The following is a 19,650-nucleotide window of genomic DNA, read 5'->3' on the forward strand; positions in this document are numbered from 1 at the left end:
TATTAGGTCGTGGGCTGCTCAATGCCTCTCATAGGAGACCAGCAGGATGAGGACCGGGCTCTAATAGCTGATCTTGCTGTGGCTAAAATGAACCAGACTGTGCCACGCACTTCAGCTCCCACTCCAGTCCATTCTCAGGTTAACACGCTCACTTCAAAACTTCCTCATATATTCTCAACCTAGGCTTGAAAACAAGAACGTGTCTGTGGTGATATTTCTGCAAAATGATATTGCGTTGCTTCTTATATGCTTTGTTTCTGAGTGAAATGTGAGTGGCTCTAAAAGCATGTGCAGTATTAACTGCAACAGATGAATGTGAATCAGACAACGTTTTGTTACAATGTTGTTATACGTAATACAGCATTTGAGAAATTAAATGTCAGATAACAAAATAACTAAACAAACGTGAGATAAATAATGCATTTGCTGAAACAACCATGCAATTTTAGCTTGCTTCCACAAGTCTCTGAGCTCTTTTATTGTAACTCGTCGTGTGTCACGGGAGCAAGTGCAATGCTGTACCAGGTGAGCTGCTGAGCAAGTTTACTACATCAGAAAATCCATGCATATGGAGCTGGTTATGTGATGCAAATGTCAAGATGAATTCATTTACCAATCATGCACTACAGCAAAAGCGTTTTTCTGCAAGGAACAGTGCAAAATCTGAATCCATAATCTGCCCCGTAATCATCATTTGTGTGAGAAGGAATAAAAGTTGTATATACTCATGTGATATTAAAAAGCTTTACTCCATGCAAAATCAAAGATCAAATTTTAATGAGCAGTTCGGTTGGTCACTCAAAATATCGCTACTGCTTGATAGCATATCTGACCAAAAAGCATTCATATAAAAACTGTAATTTCTGCTTATGTAACATTAAGTAGTGCAATGCTGCTGAATAATATAATAAAACGGTGTAGTTTCCTCCCACCAGACAGTATTTATTGTCAATTTGTTCAGTAGAAATATGCAAAACTTGAAGTCACAGCATGAGTCTGAGATCCTTTTTGATTGCAGTGCCGAGACTGCTATCCTCCATTATTCCCAAAGCTGTGATTGTAATGATTCATAGCCACACAGATGGGAGAGAATGAGAGTGAGAAATGCCTTTAATGATTAAGCTAAAGACTCAGACATCATCTCTCATCACCTCTGCATCAAATCGCTTGGTTTAATTCCCTCCACATTTGTGCTAAACTAATTGCCTGAAGATTAATGGCTGTACTTTTGTTGGCATCAGCTATTTATTTATGTTTCTACAGTGATGCTCAGCACTTTTTGAGCTTACAGGTGGTGGGAAGTTTTTTTTAATGACAAAAAAGTGACCCAAAAAAATTTACTAGTGTTTCTAAAAATACTAAAACTTGCACTGAAATTTGTATAGGCCAGCATTCTGTTTCGTGTGGTTTGGTTTCTAATATACACTGCCCTCCTATGTTTGTTGTGTATTTTAGGGCCCAGCTGTTTCACCTCAACCCATCTCTCAGTCAAGAGCCCCCCAGGCACAACAGCGCCCCCCTCCACAGGGTAAGGGATTACACTGCAATAATAAGCCAACCTTTTAGGCATAATTCAATAATACAAATTCATTTATCAACTCACCTTCACATTTTGTATGACTTTCTTGCTTGTGTTGAACACATAATGAGATATTCGGAAAAATGCTTAAAGGGTTAGTTCACCAAAAAATGAAAATTAGCCCATAAATTACTCACCCTCAAGTCATCCTAGATGTATACCACATTCTTCTTTCAGATGAATCCAGTTGGAGTTATATAAAAAATGGTTTTTGATCTTTCAAGCTGTTTAATGCATCAGTCCAAAAGAAGTTAAATAAAAAGCGCCCATCCATAAAAATATTTTTTTTTGGGGGGGGGGGGGGGGGGGGGGGGGGGGTGAACAAAGGCCTCATGTAGCGGATCGTTGCATTTTTAAGTGAGTGATATAACATACAGCCAAGTATGGTGACCCATACTCAGAATTCGTGCTCTGCATTTAACCCATCCAAAGTGCACACACACAGCAGTGAACACACACACACCATGAACAGACACCCGGAGCAGTGGGCAGCCATTTATGGTTTGGTGCCTTGCTCAAGGGCACCTCAGTCGTGGTGTTGCTGGCCCGAGACTCGAACCCACAACTTTAGGGTTAAGAGTCAAACTCTCTAACCACTACCCCATGACTTCCCCACGACACTACCCCACGACTTTTTGTAAGAAAAATATCCATATTCAAAACGTAATTATCACTTTAATGTAGCTTGCGCCGACAGTTGTACACGGAAGCAGTTCTGGGCAAAAACGCATCTATTCACTACAGGCAATTTTTAATATAACTCCGACTTTAACACCTAGGATGACTTGAGGGTGAGTAATTTATGGGTTAATTTTCATTTTTGGGTGAACTAACCCTTTAAGCTGTGATTTTACAAACTATGAAAGTAAACAGTGTTTTTTTACTGCCAAACTCCTAAATGGTCATTCTGTACCACAAAAGGGCACCATGAAGATACCATGAACATACAACTGATTAGAAATCTTATGAAACCATACAATAGTTTTATAGGGGAATAAGCTAAATAAATAAACATCATTATTCAAAATCTTTCTCCACCCCATAGCTTTCAAATATGCCATATGAAGATACACTGCAACAGGTCTGACATAATTGATGCTAGATATTATTGGTTGCTAATCTTAGTAGGAAACATTTTTAGTGAATAACACATTCACCTTTGATCTGTTTATCACACAAGCCTTGAACAATATCTTGAAATATAGCTTGTGGGTGGCTTAAAGTACTTTTTAAAATGATTTAGGGCCTGTTCAACTGACATCATCAAAGAAGTAATGGCATTCCAGAATTTTTAGATTTTGACAAAAGATTACGAAAACAAACTTTCACAGGTTAATTGCTCATCACAAGAATTGTAATGTGCTCTAACAAAGTAAATTTTTTCTTTGTTTATTCTGACTTTAGTTAATCCTATTTTTGTATTAATTGCCAACACCAAAAGACTTCAGCTGCTCAATATTCATCTTCACTGCCAATTCCAGATTCTTCCTCTATTATTCATGGTTGCTTAGCAAGATACCCTGTTTTTGAGCACCACAAAGTCATTTTACATCAACATCTCTAGGCATGACCAATAGCGCAAATGTTACTGATTGGCCAATTTTTAGAAGTCAAATACTTATCTGTAATAAAATAAAAAATTTCTCATGACGGTACACAAGTGTTTGTGTTGCTCTGAACTGATGTCTTAACAGCTGTTGAATCAAATTAAAATGTTTTCTCGCAACAAATTTCGTGACAAGCTTCCTTCTTGATGTGAATGGGCCTTTATGGTCAAAATTACAAATTACTTTTACTGTATGCAAAATAGAGACTTTAGACATTCAGCAAACAGAAAAAGGAAGTCATACAGGTTTGGAATGACATGAGTGTGAGTAAATTAAGACAGATATATTTCTAAAAACCAATAGATCTCTGGAGAACTATATAAAAGGGTTAATAGATTGTGTTTAATAGTTTGTGCTTATATTACAGCTTGTTTACACAGTAAAAATAAGCTCTGTTTTTAGGAGGTCCACAACAAGCAGCTGCTAGCACTACTGCTGCCCGTCAAGGAGCCCCACCACAACAGCGCCCCTCTCCCCAGGGCCAGCCCCCTGCCCAAACCCAGTCTGTGACCAGTCCTAATGCCCAGAACCCCCCTGCCCAACAAACCCGGCCCAATCAACCCCCACAGCGACAAGCCAGTCAAGGGGCCGCAGGTCAGCAGAGGCCCCCCACAGCACAGGGTCCCACCCAGCGTGGCCCAGGTGGATCTCCTCAGTCACCGAGGCCCCAGCAAGGTGGTCCGCAACAGCAGTCACAGAGGCCTCAAACTGGTGGCCAGGGTCCCAAACCAGCTGGCCAGCCTCAGCAGAGGCCTCAACAGCCAAGACAAGGCCAGCCAACCAGGCAGCCTACCCAGGGTGGGTCACAGCCGACCCAGGACCCCCCTCAACCAGCCCCACAACAGCAGGGCAGTCCCCGCCCTCCTACCACTCAGCAACCACGGCCTACTGCACAGGGCCAGGGAGGTCCAGGAGGTGCACGACCTCCCTTGCAGCAGAAACCCACACCTCCACAGAAACCAAGTCCTGATCACCCAGCTCTGAGTGGATCGCCGCAGCTTAAGTAAGATGTTTTTTGTCCTCTACCATATTTGTATGTTTAGTTGACTGGATGTGAAGGTTTTTATGATTCATAAGCATCTGGACATGTTTTTCCATTTATTGATGATGTTTCATCACCTACGCAAATTACTACATCAGATAGATGGTGGCCATTCTCCTCTGCTACATTGTAAAATTCTGAAATCACATGAAAAGTTGATGGTACCAATTGACAGTGAATGTGTGAATTAGTGTAAACCTATTGGGGCAAATGCTGTATAGGTTATAAACACAGACCTCCCGGTTTGATTTTGATTCACAAGCTCTGAATTTGATTCTGTTCTATACTCAAATAATATGGGTATAATTTGAGTGGGTCTGTTTTCTTACACTGCTGTTCAAAAGTTTGGGATCCGTATGTAACAAGGATTTGGTAATGTTTTTTGCGGTTGGTGGTGTGGGGGGGTGTATTTTAAAATGTTAGTTTACTATGCATTTAAATTAATTATACCCTGTGTTGTTCTTACTAATTCACACAGCCATCACAATATCTTTCTTTTTCAAAATAGGAATTGGACAAGCTTAAAAAATTGGATAAAGCCTAATGGAAAATTGCCTGAAATCATATGTATTTTATTTAGCTAAAGCATCCCCCACTCCACAAAAAACAACAACAACAACAACAACAACAACAAAATACACTATAATCTAATACATTTCTAGTATATTTTCCATATTTTGGACATGGGTATATTAACTACTACCAACTATGCAACAGATGAGCAGGAAATGAATGGATAAACACATCCAAAAGCTCCTGAATAGATTCTGTAAAGCATACTATGATGACTTTAATGACTTTAAATAGTTATAAACAGATTTTGATAATAGTGATGATAATAATGACATTTGACAATGATGGTGATAATGATAAATGTGGCTTATACATATAGGCAGACGCCTAATTAAAACAATGGAGATACAGAATGCACACTAGATGATCTGGTATTTTGCATGCCAAAGATGGCTTCCTTCAGTCTTACACCTAAACCATTCATGCACTTGATTGTGGAAATTGCATTTTTCTGAATGGAAATCTGCATTTGATCTATTTTCACTGTCAAGCGATTGTCAGCAAGTATGAATGTGATCATCTTATTCCCACTATTCCTCAATTAAGTTCTAAGGTGACTAATACAATATAAAACTGATTCTTCCAAAAAAAACAAACAAACATACTATTTATTTATGTTCAAGAGATGTGCCTTTGCACTTGGTTCTTTATTTAGGAATAGTGGCCCAGAATAAACAATGACGCAGAGTACAGTGCATGTCTCTACATCCAGAGATGCCATTTCTCATAAGTCCAAAGGTTGAAGTAAACATTGCACTTGAGTCATGAATGCTTAAATGAATGACACAAAAGAAAGCTTTTGAATTTCATTCTCACTCTCTCTCACACGGCTTATTTTTTTTTCTGCCATACCTTTATACAGCCATCTCCATGGGTTTGCTGCATGACTTTAATAGCCTCTTCCTCTCCTCTATTGCCACTTCTTCTCTTTGTAGCAAATCCCAGTCTCTTACCAATACATTCAACATTCCAGAAACGCCGGCCGCCCAGCACCAAAGTCCTAGTCAGGACGAAGCCAAGGCTGAGACCATCCGCAACCTTCGGAAATCCTTTGCAAGCCTCTTCTCCGTGGAATAAACACACACACACACACACACACACACACACACACACACACACACCCCACACACACACACACACACACACACACACACACACACACACACACACACACACACCACACACACACACACACACACACACACACACACAGAGAGAGAGAGAGAGAGAGAGAGAGAGAGAGAGAGAGAGACACACAAACACACATAGACAGAGAGGTTATGGAGTCTTTCTAAAAAAAAACATGCAAACACAGACATTCGTCAAGTGTACACAGAAAGGACCAATTATATCACACATTGCAGTGCACATCAGATCTGTGCACGTCAATTTGCAATGCGACATTAATAAAACACTGCCTGCACTAATAAAGACTGCAGTATGAAGTGAGAAATCACAGCATTACTGCAGTTAGATCTTTTAACACAACTGAATTCTTTAGACACATTCCCAGTTTTTCGAGTCCAACCAATGGAGGGAGGTGTGAAAATAAAATACCACACACAGAAACACTCACATGCACCCTTTTACACTACCTACACAGTGACTGGACCCGCATACACTTAGCACACGTGCTAACTTTTGCCTATTCATTCCAGTCTCATATTATTAACTTATAATCCTAGATCCTTTTTGAAAATGAAAAGTTTTGGTGGACATTTTGTTGTAAAACCATCCACCGCCATGCTCTCTCAGATATATGATATCTGAAGTATGTCTGCTAATTGTTTGAAGCATGTTCTGTTACAATAAGGGGCACCATCTAATGATTTGACCACGCGACACATTGTACTGTAACCGAATGGTGTATCGTTCCGTATTTTACATGCTTGAGCAGGATTTAGGATTTTGCAATGATGACCCATTGTGGCGTTGTTAAAATTTTGCACAAGCTTCCATCATCGAAACTTACCCCCGTGGCTGTTAGTGCTAGCCACTTGCGATACTTGCATGTCACTTAAGGAGAACATAGTTGCACAATGTGGGTGGTCTTGCTTTGTGTCGTGTCGTTGCACCTAGATAAGGTAGTTGTAGTGAAAACGTTGTTTCATTTTCGTGAGCAAGCTGTCGCTGCTTCCCTGACGTCCCTTTTCCTGACAAAACACACACAATGGTACACCTTCCGACGTGTTGAATATGCCTTAGCCAGATAGGCATACAAAAAGAGATTGGTGTTGTGCAATCACATATGTCTCAGGGATGTCCTGAAGAGAAAGACACAATGACCTAGCGTCGGTGATCAGGTCTTCCAACCCATTACTGTAGAGAGTTACTGATTGCGAAGGCCAGTAAATGGAGGAATCTGTCGAATGTATTCGATTGCTACATAAACATGTTTGCACACTAATACTGTAACACTTGAGAACATACAAGATGGTTGAAAGCTCAGGAAGATTTGTTGCATCAAGAGAAGGTATGTTTTGCATGCTTGGATGAGCATGTAGGTGTTTGGAACTGCTTGTTCATTACACTTGGGCCCTATGAAAACGCAAAGCCAAAATACAAAGCCAAGGATGCCATCAGCAGCAAACGTCTTCACTGAAAGATCACCTTTCGAGGAGATGCTCTTCACATGTTGGGTTTTAGACTAAACTGCATTTAGTATGTCCCAGTGTGATCCCAGTTACACAATGTGGATCCTTAAACCAACTACTCCTGAAACTTCTCGCCATACTCAAGGAGTTTAGAGCTGAACTGGCAGTGTCTTCCACAAGTGAGGATAAAACATCCCAGTACTGGTGTGTTTTAGGCAATATATTTAGTCAAGGAGTCCTGACCCAATCCCGAAACCTCCCCTGCTTTCCCGCTCACCAGCCTGTTGTGTTTTTTCATAGTGATCCTCTTGTGACAAATGGTGTGTGTTAATGTGTATATATATGTATAATGTAATGTGGTACCGTAAACTGTCTAAACCAAATAGAAGTGTTGTTCAGATCTTAACTCAACAAACGATGCAAACGTCCTGTATTTGATTTGATCCTCAAAAGGTGATCGTTGTGGGTCTTGTGTAAGACAGGATTTTACTTCAATCAGTGATATAGGTTGTGCAATATCTCCACTGTAAACTAAACCTAACAGGTCTGTGTTCTTTATTTGACCCATTTTGTGACAAATGCAGTTGTTAAAACTCATCTTCAGTGTGTCCATTGATATGATTGTAAGTGGCTTGACTGGTTCACATATGTGATTATCTATAGATGGTCCTCCATGATATTGTTGTGGCTCAGGCAAACTTTCAGTGCTCTTCTATGTGGTTCATGTTTTTAACAGTTAGGATAGATATGTATGTTAAATGATGGCTTTAATAAATGTCTAAGGAATAACTGTATCACTGATGCAATCAAGTTTTGGAGGCAAATGAAATTTCAGTAATTTATTTGAATGTTGCAGTACTTATGGAAACCATGCCTGAGGTTTGTACTACATGATTTGGTTTAAGTTTTTTGGCATATTTACATTTGTGTACTTTCTTATTTATATAGCCTATTGAGAGGAATTATCGCCTTTAAAAAAAATTTATTCAAATGGGTCATCATTTCTAAATAGGTTTGACTGTTTGATTCTCAGTGAATTGTATTGTCTGTTCATGCCTGCCAATTGTATAAAGAAAGGAAGATATAAAACTGAATCATAAATATATAGAATTATAGTCTTAAATTCTATTGAAATGAGAAATATTGTTAAACATTGTGTAGTATTACACAAACAAATGCAACTTTGATGTGATCTTCAATGTAGCTTAATAATGGTGTCAAATTACTATGCTAAAATGTGCACATAATCAATAAAGTCTATCAAATAAATATGTATCTCTTTTCTCTTATGTTAACAGCCTCTGTTTGGAATGTTAATCATAAATGGCGGCAGTGCTTCACAGTGAATTGAGACTTATTGTGAGAGTCCCATTACAGCAATATAATAAAAGACTCCAATGAGCAGCTCTATCTGATAATATTAATGAAAATATCAACTTAAAAATCACAATAAATAATTACGCCAATCAATACCGATCTTGAGATGCACAACAAATTTGAGAAATATATAGGCCAAATGCATTTGTTAACATTTTTCATTTTCAGTGTATATTGTCAAATATCCTAATGTCTATTGAAGTTAACTAAAGATGTTTCAATAATTCGCCTGCCCATCCAGAACTTCATTGACATGGAATTCATTCAGTGAGTTGATTCAGTAGCTTGTCTGAATGATTCGGTAAGTTGAAACGGTCCTGCGTTTTTTGTTTTCATTTTTATGACACGGCATGAACACGCCATAATTAACTCTCACATTTTGCAACAACATCATTTCCCCTCTTATCCCTTGTGAACAGCTATATTTGGCTAGTCTACCATTTGGTTGTCAAGCTACGTAAAAACATATGGCACAACTAATAGTTCACTCACAAAATAAAATTGTCAACATTTACTCACCCTCATTGTTTCTTTCACGACTTTAGGATTTCTTAATACATTTTTACAGAATTTCCTGGTCGCTCTTTTCCATGTAATGAAAGGCCATAATGACCAAAAGGAACACCGAAAATTATCCTAGGCCGTCAAAACACTTAAGTGCACGAGTTACATGCCCTTCTTCTATACAGTGACGTCTGTCATATTGTTTACACACTGGACGCTTTGCAGTTGATACATTTTGCCGCTGAAGTCACGCAGCAAGCGTTCACAGCTGATTCAGAAGCAGTGTCGGTGTTAAGGTTTTATATAAAATATTCTGTCTGTCACAAGTTTTTATCGGCATTTTGTGACAACTTCGAACGTGACTCATGATTAGCGCAATCTCGTCAGGAAAATGCGCTAATGAAATTAAAACGGAATTAAAAATCCAAATAAAACTTTTTAATCGGTTCAAAAACTCCAGCTCCATTTTGATACATGTAGATTTAAGTTACACTCGCATTGTAATGTAGGCCTACAAAACGCAAGTGCAAGAGAAGCTGGAACTCAGTGTGACCACAGTGTGGCGCATGTCGGCAATATTTTTGAGCACCATTCTCCAATTTATGATCTGTTTTAGGACAATGAGATCTGCTGTGTAATAGGCTACATGACTACATAACTCGGCTCATGCTGTATTAATAAACAACAGATGATTAATTTGCATTCTTAACTTCATATTTTAACATAAATGTAAGCCAACAGAATTAATTCACAGGCTGTTTTAGTGAAGAACATGCGATTCATGTGCTGGAAGGAGGTTCAGTTTGGTAGTTCTTGGCTATTTATATAATTTATTGTGTCATAAACGTCAGACTCCACAAAGAATGGGGAGCTCTGCTTTTGTTGGTGAATACAGTACAACAGAGTAGCTGTTAGTACATCACTGCTGTCAAAGGCATGATATAGCTAGATTTATTAACAGGCATTCTTGCTTTCAAAGCCATTTTTATACCCCCCCCCCCCCCCCACACACACATTTTTTTTTTAACAAAGCTTCTACTCAGCAACTGCAAATCATTTGTTTACTTTTATACAATCTACTCATAATCAAAGCATTGATTTGTAGTGGTCTGTGACATTTGTTCATTGATATTGAACTAAAGCTGTCTTTTTTTGCTGAAAGGCTCTTTATATGTCTAAGCACAAATCATGTAATGCAATCAAGCAGAGACATCTCTTCCATTCAGTGTCTGGACTACTCTGCTGCCGAGTGCCATTATGCACACAACTGTCATACTGTTCATGCAATCAGAATAAGCCTGTGGCAAGGGAGATACTATGATGTTGAGCATAACTTTGAGTGGTAAAAAGAAGCTAAGATTGTATGACACTGTGTTTTACATCAGCATGCAAGGCTTTATTAGACCCTGATGTGAAAACAATACTGGTAGCACATAGGCCCCATCTGTGCTGTTGTCTCACAGGCGCTGTCTCCTTTGAAATTAGGAAACTGAGCACCATAAGAGGACTGTCACTCACTGCAGTGAGCTGTGAGCTCATAATTACATTGCTCAAAGGTCACAACCTTTGTTGACTGCTGTAAACATCACAAACCCATTTGAGTTCTGGGGTTTCTCATCAGTGGTGTCTATTCTCATGTATTTCTCTTAAACAAATGACCATCTCTCAATTTCCAATTAAAAGAATCGTTGTTTTAAACTCATAACAGCAAGTCTGAAAGCAGCCCAGCAATTATTGTAAATCCCAAACAGCCAATAGTCTTGCTCAATTCTGAGCCTCATAAATGACAAGAAAACTAACTGTGTGCTCCAGGAAGTGGGAGAAGATGAGGTCGATTTTAATTAGAAGGCAGATCAATTTTTGTTTCTGTTTACCCTTTCCATTCATCTGGACTATGAATTAAACCTTTTAAAAGTTGTGTTAAAAGGGAACACAAGCACTTCCTATTATTAAAAGATTAACTTTTTTATGGTGGAGCAATAACTTCCAGCTGTTAGGGCAAGTTATCAGATCCAAAAGTGCTAAACTAAGACCAAAGCAAAAAACACGGCTGAAGGGAAATCGCATTTTACCCTGTCAAGATGCTAAGTTATTAAAATGCCTGAAAGAAGACAGTCATGGCTTTTGTAAGACAGGGCATAAGAAATGTTAATGCCAAGGCTTAACACATGTAATGTGATTACTTGAGATTTGGATTATTATAAGGGGCTGGCTTATAGTTGTGCTGCTTTAGTAGATCAGAACCGCATTACATCTGTACTGTAGTGAATTATTCCATATTGAGAGACAGTTGGTGTGTTCATAGATCATCTAAGCACTGTGCAATGGCTACTTGTAACTGCTTTTATGTAACATGCAATATGTGACTGTCATTTATTCAGACTAGACTAATGGTGCAGATTTAAACCTGCCAAGAAGAGGATAATGACGAGGAGGAAAAGAGAGTGGGATCTGTATATTTAGCACATGCTCCTTCAAATCTACATGTTAACAATACTGAATTCTTAAAACCTACAGAGGCACATATCTATTGTGAACATCATTATGTAAATGTTATGCCTGTTACACTGTATGTGCACAGATTATAGATTGTAAATTTTTTCTGATGTAGAGTAATTTGAAGTTTGCGTTGTGATTTTTAATCTCAACATGAATAAAATAAAAACACATTTAAACACATGGTCAACATACAACCATTTCTTTAATGTAAATACTGCTCATATTAAATGTAATGAAAAAACTCTAAAGTATTAAAACAATTTTATAATTAACAAAAATTATATCAAGTAGATTAAACACAAAATAAATGTAACTTTCCTGAGAACAACTCCACAAGAAAAGGCTGAGTTAAAAATGGAAGTTAATTTGCTGAGTACAAATGAAATCGGGCCAGAGACATCAGCTGTACAGTACAGTATTTTTTGTGGACAATGCTCGACCTTTTTAACTTTACCTTGGACTAAATCAGTTTAGCAATCATTTTGGATAACATTATATTTCTCAAAAGGCATTCTTTATTTTTCAGATGTCAGATTTCTCACATCTGCATACTTCGAATAAAATCATGTCATCAGTGAGGCCTTAACAAACCTGAAAGCTTCAAAGTCCGGTCAACATTCGGTATCAGTTTTTGCTCAAAGTCCCACACTCTTTTGTCCACAAACAGTTGCTCTTTAGAAAGATTCACCTGCATTGGTTCTCTCACATGCACCATCCTAGACACATGAAATGCTACACGGTGAATATATCCATAGTTTTGCAATGTGGTATGTACTGAGGTTTGCTGCACCTTCCTTGGGTTGACAATCATCTTTGTGGGATTGTAAATGTTCTTTCGATCAGGTTCTCTGTAAATGTGCTCCATGATGTTAACACCAGGAATATTATTCCATTCTCCTCGTTTGAACTTTCCACTCTCCTCAAACTGTGTTGTGGGAAAAATGTGGCTCTCAAAAAGGAAAACACTTACTCTGGGATAAGCAGACTGGAGGTCCTCCATTAGAGATGGTAAACTGGTGTGTTTGTAAGGCATGATGATTTCATCAATGTCATTCAGGAGGATGTACTTTGACTGGTACATGTGCCTGTAAATGCACTCGTTGAGTGTTACTAACTGAACATAATAATGGACGTCACCCTTGTGCTCCTTGAAGTTCCAGCCTGAAGAAGGGTTCAGAAACTGGTCGATAGGCCATGGGACGATCTCCAGTATCCCCTCTGTTTCATAATGTTTTAAGAGCTTTTCCAAGTCTGGTCCAGAATTAGTTTTATAGATGACCACATGCTGTACTCCCAGAAGCTTGTACATTTCCATCGTTTGAGCAAACTGCAGTACATTGTTGTAGTTTCCAAAAAGGTTGGAGATGCAAACGGTAAAGTTATACTTAAAAGTGTTAATTCTGACACGGTTTTTTATTGGCAGATACTCAGTAGTACTGTTATCTGAATGTTTAGTTGATATAAGGACATGTGTTGCATTTTGCGTGTGCCTGCCTTTACAGATCACATCTGAGACGTGAAACTGAAAGCCAAAATGGTCTCTGTGTATCTGGACCTCAGTGTGAACAGTTTTGCAGACTTGTTCAGCGCTGCAGTAAACACAGTAAAGCGGCTGAAGACTGTTTCTGTTGATTATGCTGATGACTCGAATGGCCCCATCCAGTCTGTGGTCGATAAACGCAGACACCATGAAATGCTTTGAGTCTTTGATGGGTGTTATCAAATTTAAAGGCTCTGTGATTTTACATGTATTACAGAAGGCATACTCTGAGTCTTTGATGAGCATTGTCGAATTTGAAACATCTGGGATTTTTTGTGAATTATAGGAAGTAGTCATATATTGGAAAAGAGGATAACTACTCTTGTATGCCAAAATCAGTGTTGAAGTAAGAGAGATACATGTTAGAGCAAGAAGTATTTTAAATGTGCTGTTATCCATCTGCCCTTTATTGCCTGTAGAGTAAAGCAAAGATGAATGTCAGAAATGTGTAAACTGTTACATCTATGAATTCTGTCCATAATGCCTAAACTAATGCTTTTTAAACTTTCTTTAAGAACTTTTAAATACTGTAAGGTTGCCTTGATATTTTTTCCTTTTCTAGTTAAGATTACAGTTATTTGAATTTCAGTTCATTTTAATTAGACATCATGTTTAAATTAGAATTCTGCATATTTTCTGCTCCCTCAGTTCAGATTCTGCGAAAGATGAATTGAAATGACAATATTCAATCAATGATTTAATCTGGGTCTTTATACATTTTATACATTTAAATGTAAACATTAAATTTACACCAAATAATACAGTTAGGTGTTCTGCTCTAATGAAGCATTTGTTAGCAATTAAAGTATTTAGCAGTAGTGACATATATGGCATATGAACTTGTCATCGGTCATAATTTAAATATGATCTCTGTTAGAGCCAGCACCACCACAACAGAAAAATTACACTTCTGAAATCAGCATACCAAGCTCTTGATGATTTATCAAATGTTAAAGAAATCCTGCACTTGTCACAAAACAGCAAATTCAACAAAGAGCTAAAATATCATAGTTGCTTTGACCATTCCCAGCAAATAGAAAATAATAAAATAAGATGAAAAATAGACACAGTACCTTTTGTCACAATATAGCAAAATTGTCTTACAGAACAGGTATAACTGAGGAAGCAGATACCTGAAAACAGTACATATGTTAACAATATAACATGAACTCAATATACGCCTATTCATGAAGATTAGAGCTGTCATAAATGTATGTGCCCTGGAACAGCCCACTACATTTGATTTTTCAGCACACACATAGGCTATATGTGGACAATATTTTACACAACATTATGTAATACTGAACATTGTGTAAATGAGTCATTTTCAGAGACTGATTCCAATGCAAAATCAGACGTTTAGCTCTTTTTGTTTGATATAAATGTGTATGTATAAATTATTCTTGTATTAAGTAAGTTGTGCGGTTGTCGGTGTATAGGTGGTACACACATACATTAGGAGACTTTGACCTTAAAGATAACAACTTTTGTTTCACTAAGCAAGGGTCGTAAAAGGGAACATTAAACAAGGGACAGCGATATTGTGTTTTTCTCAAAAATCTTAATATTATAGAAGAAAAATGACTTGGTGAAAAATGCTGATGTCATTGACCTTTTTGTAAATGGGTCAAATTTTTCATGTTGCCAGTATATTATTGTGTTGTCATAAATTCATTTTTTTTTTTAGAAGCAATTAGAAATCATGATCATATCTATAGCACCCATGTTCCAGGATTGTACTATAGTGAAATGTAAATTATTAACAGAAAAAAGAAAAATCAACACTTCACTTCTAACATGCTTACACTATATGGTGTAAAAAAAAAAACGTTTATCATTGACTGGTAAGATTAACCATTTTATGCAATGGGCGCTGGTCTTTAATAACACTATCAAAACATTACCCCCCCCCCCCCCACACACACAAAAAATAAATAAATAAAATAAGATAAATAAATAAATAAATAAAATTAAAATAAATGAAAAAATTTTAATATATGCATTGAAAATATTGCTTATTTTTAGGTATTTTACTTACATTAAACTTTTTGAACATGTATCGAATATATTGTCAGAAGACTAAGAAATATTGCAGTATAATGTTGTTTAACTAAATCGCCCAGTCTGGGTCAGTGGATGGTTTACAGTACAGAATGATTTATGCAACTCTATTACTTGCAGTATCATTACTTTAGTTCATAAATCCAGTTACTGCCAGCCAGCCTCATTGGCCTTTCATGATGTAAAGTGTGGGTGAGAGTGTGAGTGGAGGAAATAAATGGAGATTCTTCTCTCTCTGACAAGCAGAGGGGTCTTACAGCATTTCTGGATTTAAATGAACACAGAACTCTCTGAACTGTCAAGCTATCACCACCTTCCATTCATCTTATGTCCATAACGTCGGTTTACTTGGTCTCCATGGAGAGCTGCCCTCAGCATGCCATTTCTCAGCCTTAGAAAAAACACTATCTACATTGCAATTTTTGGCTTTTGCGTAGTTGAGGTAACCATGGATACTGCAGGCATTCCTCATCAAGAGGTAGGAGATTGGTGTTTGATTTTGCGTTGTCTGGATTACATTCATTTGAATGTTTTGACCCTTAAAGATCATTTTCTTTATAGATTTTTAGCACCAGGATTTCTCTTCACCATCTGCAGCTCAGTTGATATTACTTGAGTAAGAGCAAGATGCCAAAAACATAGCCAAACTCTGGGTGAACAAGAAAAGGACTTTGACCATCACTGACTTTTCGGCAAAAGAATGAGGGATAGGAAAAACAATCCCGCCCTCTGTCCATTTGCCAAGTCACCCTGGCAAGATATTTCACCAAGCATCACCATAGACAGAGGTCGCGTTCATTAAGGGCTGCAGATTCTAACTTTCAGGCTTCAGTAAGCCTTTATGCTTTCAGCAAAGACTCACTGGTGAACCAAATTTCCTGAAAACCACAAATATGAGAGTGATGGATCTAGCTAGCTATATAGTTATATAGATAGACATAAAAGAGTTCTTACATATGATTAATTTCTGTGAATCATTTCAAATTGTCAATTGCAATGAAATCATTTAAAACTCTCATTTGATTTTTTTTTTCAAATGCGCATTATTATTCTTTAACTTGGGTTAAACTAATTCATTTCACTTGGTTGGAACAGCAGCTATGCTAATTATGTCTGTTTATATTATGTATTTGTTACTCTGTTTTGCCACAGGATTTACACCCCGTGGTAACTAGGATTTACACAAGCTTCAGTCTGGATCCAGAACACCTGAAAAGAGATGATGCCAACCCCTCAAATTTTGCTACAAGTTTGATTGCATCATATAATAATTGCTGTTAATAGTGTTCATCATTTGTAATGCATCATTTGTAATGCAATGTTTGCAATGTTTGATTACGTCTTTAATTTATTTTTCCATATGCACATAAACTGACAGTCACTACTAAATTTTGTAGAAACTTAGTTTTCTATAAAGTTGCTTTGCAAAGATTTGTATTGAAAAAAACGCTATACACATATAGTTGCATTGAACTTGAACTGAATTTTTGTGCATTATATACCACTCAAAAATCCCACAGGCATTTTACTGCTTTTTAATTTTTTTTATTTTGTACAGTTCTCTGAGGACCATTTATATTATCAAGATTTTTACACCAAAAACATCCTCATTTTAACTCACGGTTGGAGTTAAAAATCATCATTTGTGTTCTACTGAAGAAACAAAGTCACCTACATCTTGGATGCCCTGGGGGTAAGCAGATAAACATCAAATTTTCATTTTTGGGTGAACTATCCCTTTAAATATGATTCTTCATTTTGTTCATTTAATGGTTAACTAAATGAGAATGTTTCTTCTTTGTGAAAAAAACATGCCTTGATCATTTTAAATGAAATTTTACGGTATTTTACTTGCTGTGCAAAGGTTGCCCAGAAGAAAGGAGTGTAAAAAACATGCTAATGAAATGCTGCACAACAAAGTCCCCAGTGAGTCCCTTCATTTTAGCGCAGTACCTAACCTTTACTTGAACACATTCTGCTTTCTGTTGTCCCACTCTAATGCACTTTCCCTGTTCCTTCTCTTCCATAATGGCGTTGCAGATGCAGAAGGAAAAAGCATCAAATTTAAATAAAACATGTCATTTACAGCATGCTGTTCTCATTCAGCAAGGATAGTCAATTAGGTTATTATGTACAGATTTATAACATCATATGTTGTATAATAAAATCTCATATTAGACGTCATGCAGAAAATCATCAGCTGAGAAAAGGAGGAAACTTGTCAGCACTATTCTTTTTTTACTACTTTCATGCACCTCGCTTTTACACAAGGTAGTCATTAGCAAATGCCCTTGTGATGTCTGCACCCAGCAAGAGCTCCCCTTAAAAAAACAGCTTGTCTTTTAGCAAAGTTGCAGCTAGGCATATATTGCATTATAATATTTTATAGAGCACAAAAAGCAAAGAATCAAAAGCAGATACATTTTTTAAAGTGTATAATGTGCCCATTAAAATAATGAAGGTGAAATTTTGTTATGTCACTTGAAAATGTTACCGGAACAGGTTATTGACCTCAACAGGTGGGAATGTGGTTAAATAGCATTCTTCATAATCAGAGATAAACAGATCAACAGGCTTGAACATGATGACTCAGCATGAGAAGGATGAAAAATCAATATATGCAAAACCCCTCAAGGCATCACTGGCTGCTCTTCACTAGCAGTACGTTATAATTCCAGATCATCTGGATCTTTCTGTGATTTTGCATGTACAGCTGTTAGGTGATTAAGTGACTGCTTATGAAAGTGGTAAATGGCAGTAATTACTGTTCTTGTCAGAAGGATGGAGCTGCAGTCTGATTATTAGATCAAACTGTATGTGGACCATGTATTCTTTGTTAATAAATCATGTTACGGTTGCTCAAACATGGGAGTAAATATGAATGCACACTACTTGACTTACATGCATATTTATTGTTATATAAAACAGCATAGCAATCAACTACATTTTTTTAATCAGTCAGTTTGAGTCAATGACAGGAACAAAATAAAAGATTTACTGTTTACATCTTTAGGGTTATTTCCAAAAATGTAAAGGAAAATAAAAAAAAGATATATATATATATATTAAAAAATATAATTAAATGTTTAAATTCATGAATATCATTAAGTTGCATTTTACGACATGAACTCGCCTTGCGTTGTCATAAGAAGATCAAATTATCTGATTTTTAAAGAAATGTATTGACTTGTGTTCAAATTTCCTGTATTATATTTTTTCAGAATCAGAATCAGAATCAGAAACAGAATGAGCTTTATTGCCAGGTATGTTTACACATACAAGGAATTTGTTTTAGTGACAGAAGCTCCACAGTGCAACAGAATGACAGTGACAAGACCGGATTCATTATGATATCATAAAAAATTTAAAATAAATAGCCAAATAAATTTTAAAGCAGAACTGTTAAACAAGCTCATCATTGAAGAGGTTGAAATCACTGAAGGCATGAATTGCATTTTTAAATTAAATGAATTCACATTATTGACCAAACTATTATATTGGTTTGCCTCATTTGCTGTGGTTAAATGAATCGTTCTATCATAAGATATCTTGTTTACTCAAAAAGATTATGTATCAGTCAGTTAGAAGCTGTTCAAGTGGCTGTTGACTTTGTTTCAAACACTCTAATGGTGTAAACCTGATCGATCCTCTGTAGTACAGGCCTCTTATCAACAAGAGCAGGATTTGCAGCCAGGACATTGATCTTCCTCTTCCTCCTAAGAGTCTCTGGAGCAGCGGAGACACCTGCTAGCATGCGGCTGATGGACGGCCTCTAATGCCTGCGTGCTCCTTGGAAGGAGTTGCATCATTCATGCCTTGAAAGATCAAAATCTGTAGCTGAGCTTCTCTTCATGGCTCTGTGGCAGGGCCCTGGGTCCTCACACCTTGTGCATTATGGGCACAGCTCCTGTCATGCTGCATCATTTCAAATCTATATTGAAGCAGACAGATGGTGGGCAGGCTAAACCAACAGGAAGCTGGGTTGCCATGCCAATAACAGCGATGAGTTCTCGCTATAACAGAGAAGGACAGAGGCATAGTAGCCTACAGTATGAACAGTGTATTATTACTGCATGTGAAATGTATGCTTTGGAGTTCAACAGTCACCGCCCACTTCCTCAACAAACTTGCTTCTGGAAATATTTTTCTTCTATTCGTTTTCTCCATAGGGATTTAAAAAATAGTCAGCAAGAGCCTTTAACCAAACCAGCAGCTCCCAAATGAATCATACAAACTTGTATTTAAAGCAAAACAAAGTATTTGAAAAAGGACTA

The 19,650-nt window shown here is 37.3% G+C and overlaps 3 protein-coding genes across 4 annotated transcripts in view; 1 reads left to right on the top strand and 2 right to left on the bottom strand.

Moving 5' to 3' along the window:
• LOC122138250 (transcription cofactor vestigial-like protein 4) overlaps positions 1-5,786 on the bottom strand; it is a 25,825-nt gene extending 20,039 nt beyond the window's left edge. The window contains exon 1 of the mRNA XM_042729939.1: positions 5,654-5,786. The gene's annotated coding sequence lies outside the window, so the exon portion shown is untranslated. The remainder of the gene's footprint in view (positions 1-5,653) is intronic.
• LOC109095254 (synapsin-1-like) overlaps positions 1-8,664 on the top strand; it is a 16,054-nt gene extending 7,390 nt beyond the window's left edge. The window contains exons 11-15 of one of the 2 annotated variants that reach the window (XM_042729937.1): positions 7-138; positions 1,456-1,528; positions 3,589-4,189; positions 5,737-5,897; positions 5,980-8,664. In XM_042729937.1, the coding sequence (XP_042585871.1) occupies positions 7-138; positions 1,456-1,528; positions 3,589-4,189; positions 5,737-5,878 (948 nt within the window). In that variant the 3' untranslated portion in view covers positions 5,879-5,897; positions 5,980-8,664. Of the gene's footprint in view, positions 1-6; positions 139-1,455; positions 1,529-3,588; positions 4,190-5,736; positions 5,916-5,979 lie in introns of those variants that run through there. The other variant, XM_042729938.1, reaches the window with a different exon arrangement.
• Positions 8,665-11,884: 3,220 nt separating this feature from the next.
• Positions 11,885-13,811, bottom strand: LOC109094856 (glycosyltransferase family 92 protein C33H5.2-like). The gene has a single exon (XM_019108548.2). The coding sequence runs from the start codon at positions 13,712-13,714 to the stop codon at positions 12,347-12,349; it is 1,368 nt and encodes a 455-aa protein (XP_018964093.2). The 5' UTR covers positions 13,715-13,811; the 3' UTR covers positions 11,885-12,346.
• Between the last annotated feature and the right edge of the window lie 5,839 nt (positions 13,812-19,650).

Source organism: Cyprinus carpio, chromosome B8, assembly GCF_018340385.1.
Source record: "Cyprinus carpio isolate SPL01 chromosome B8, ASM1834038v1, whole genome shotgun sequence".
NCBI classification, from domain to species: domain Eukaryota; kingdom Metazoa; phylum Chordata; class Actinopteri; order Cypriniformes; family Cyprinidae; genus Cyprinus; species Cyprinus carpio.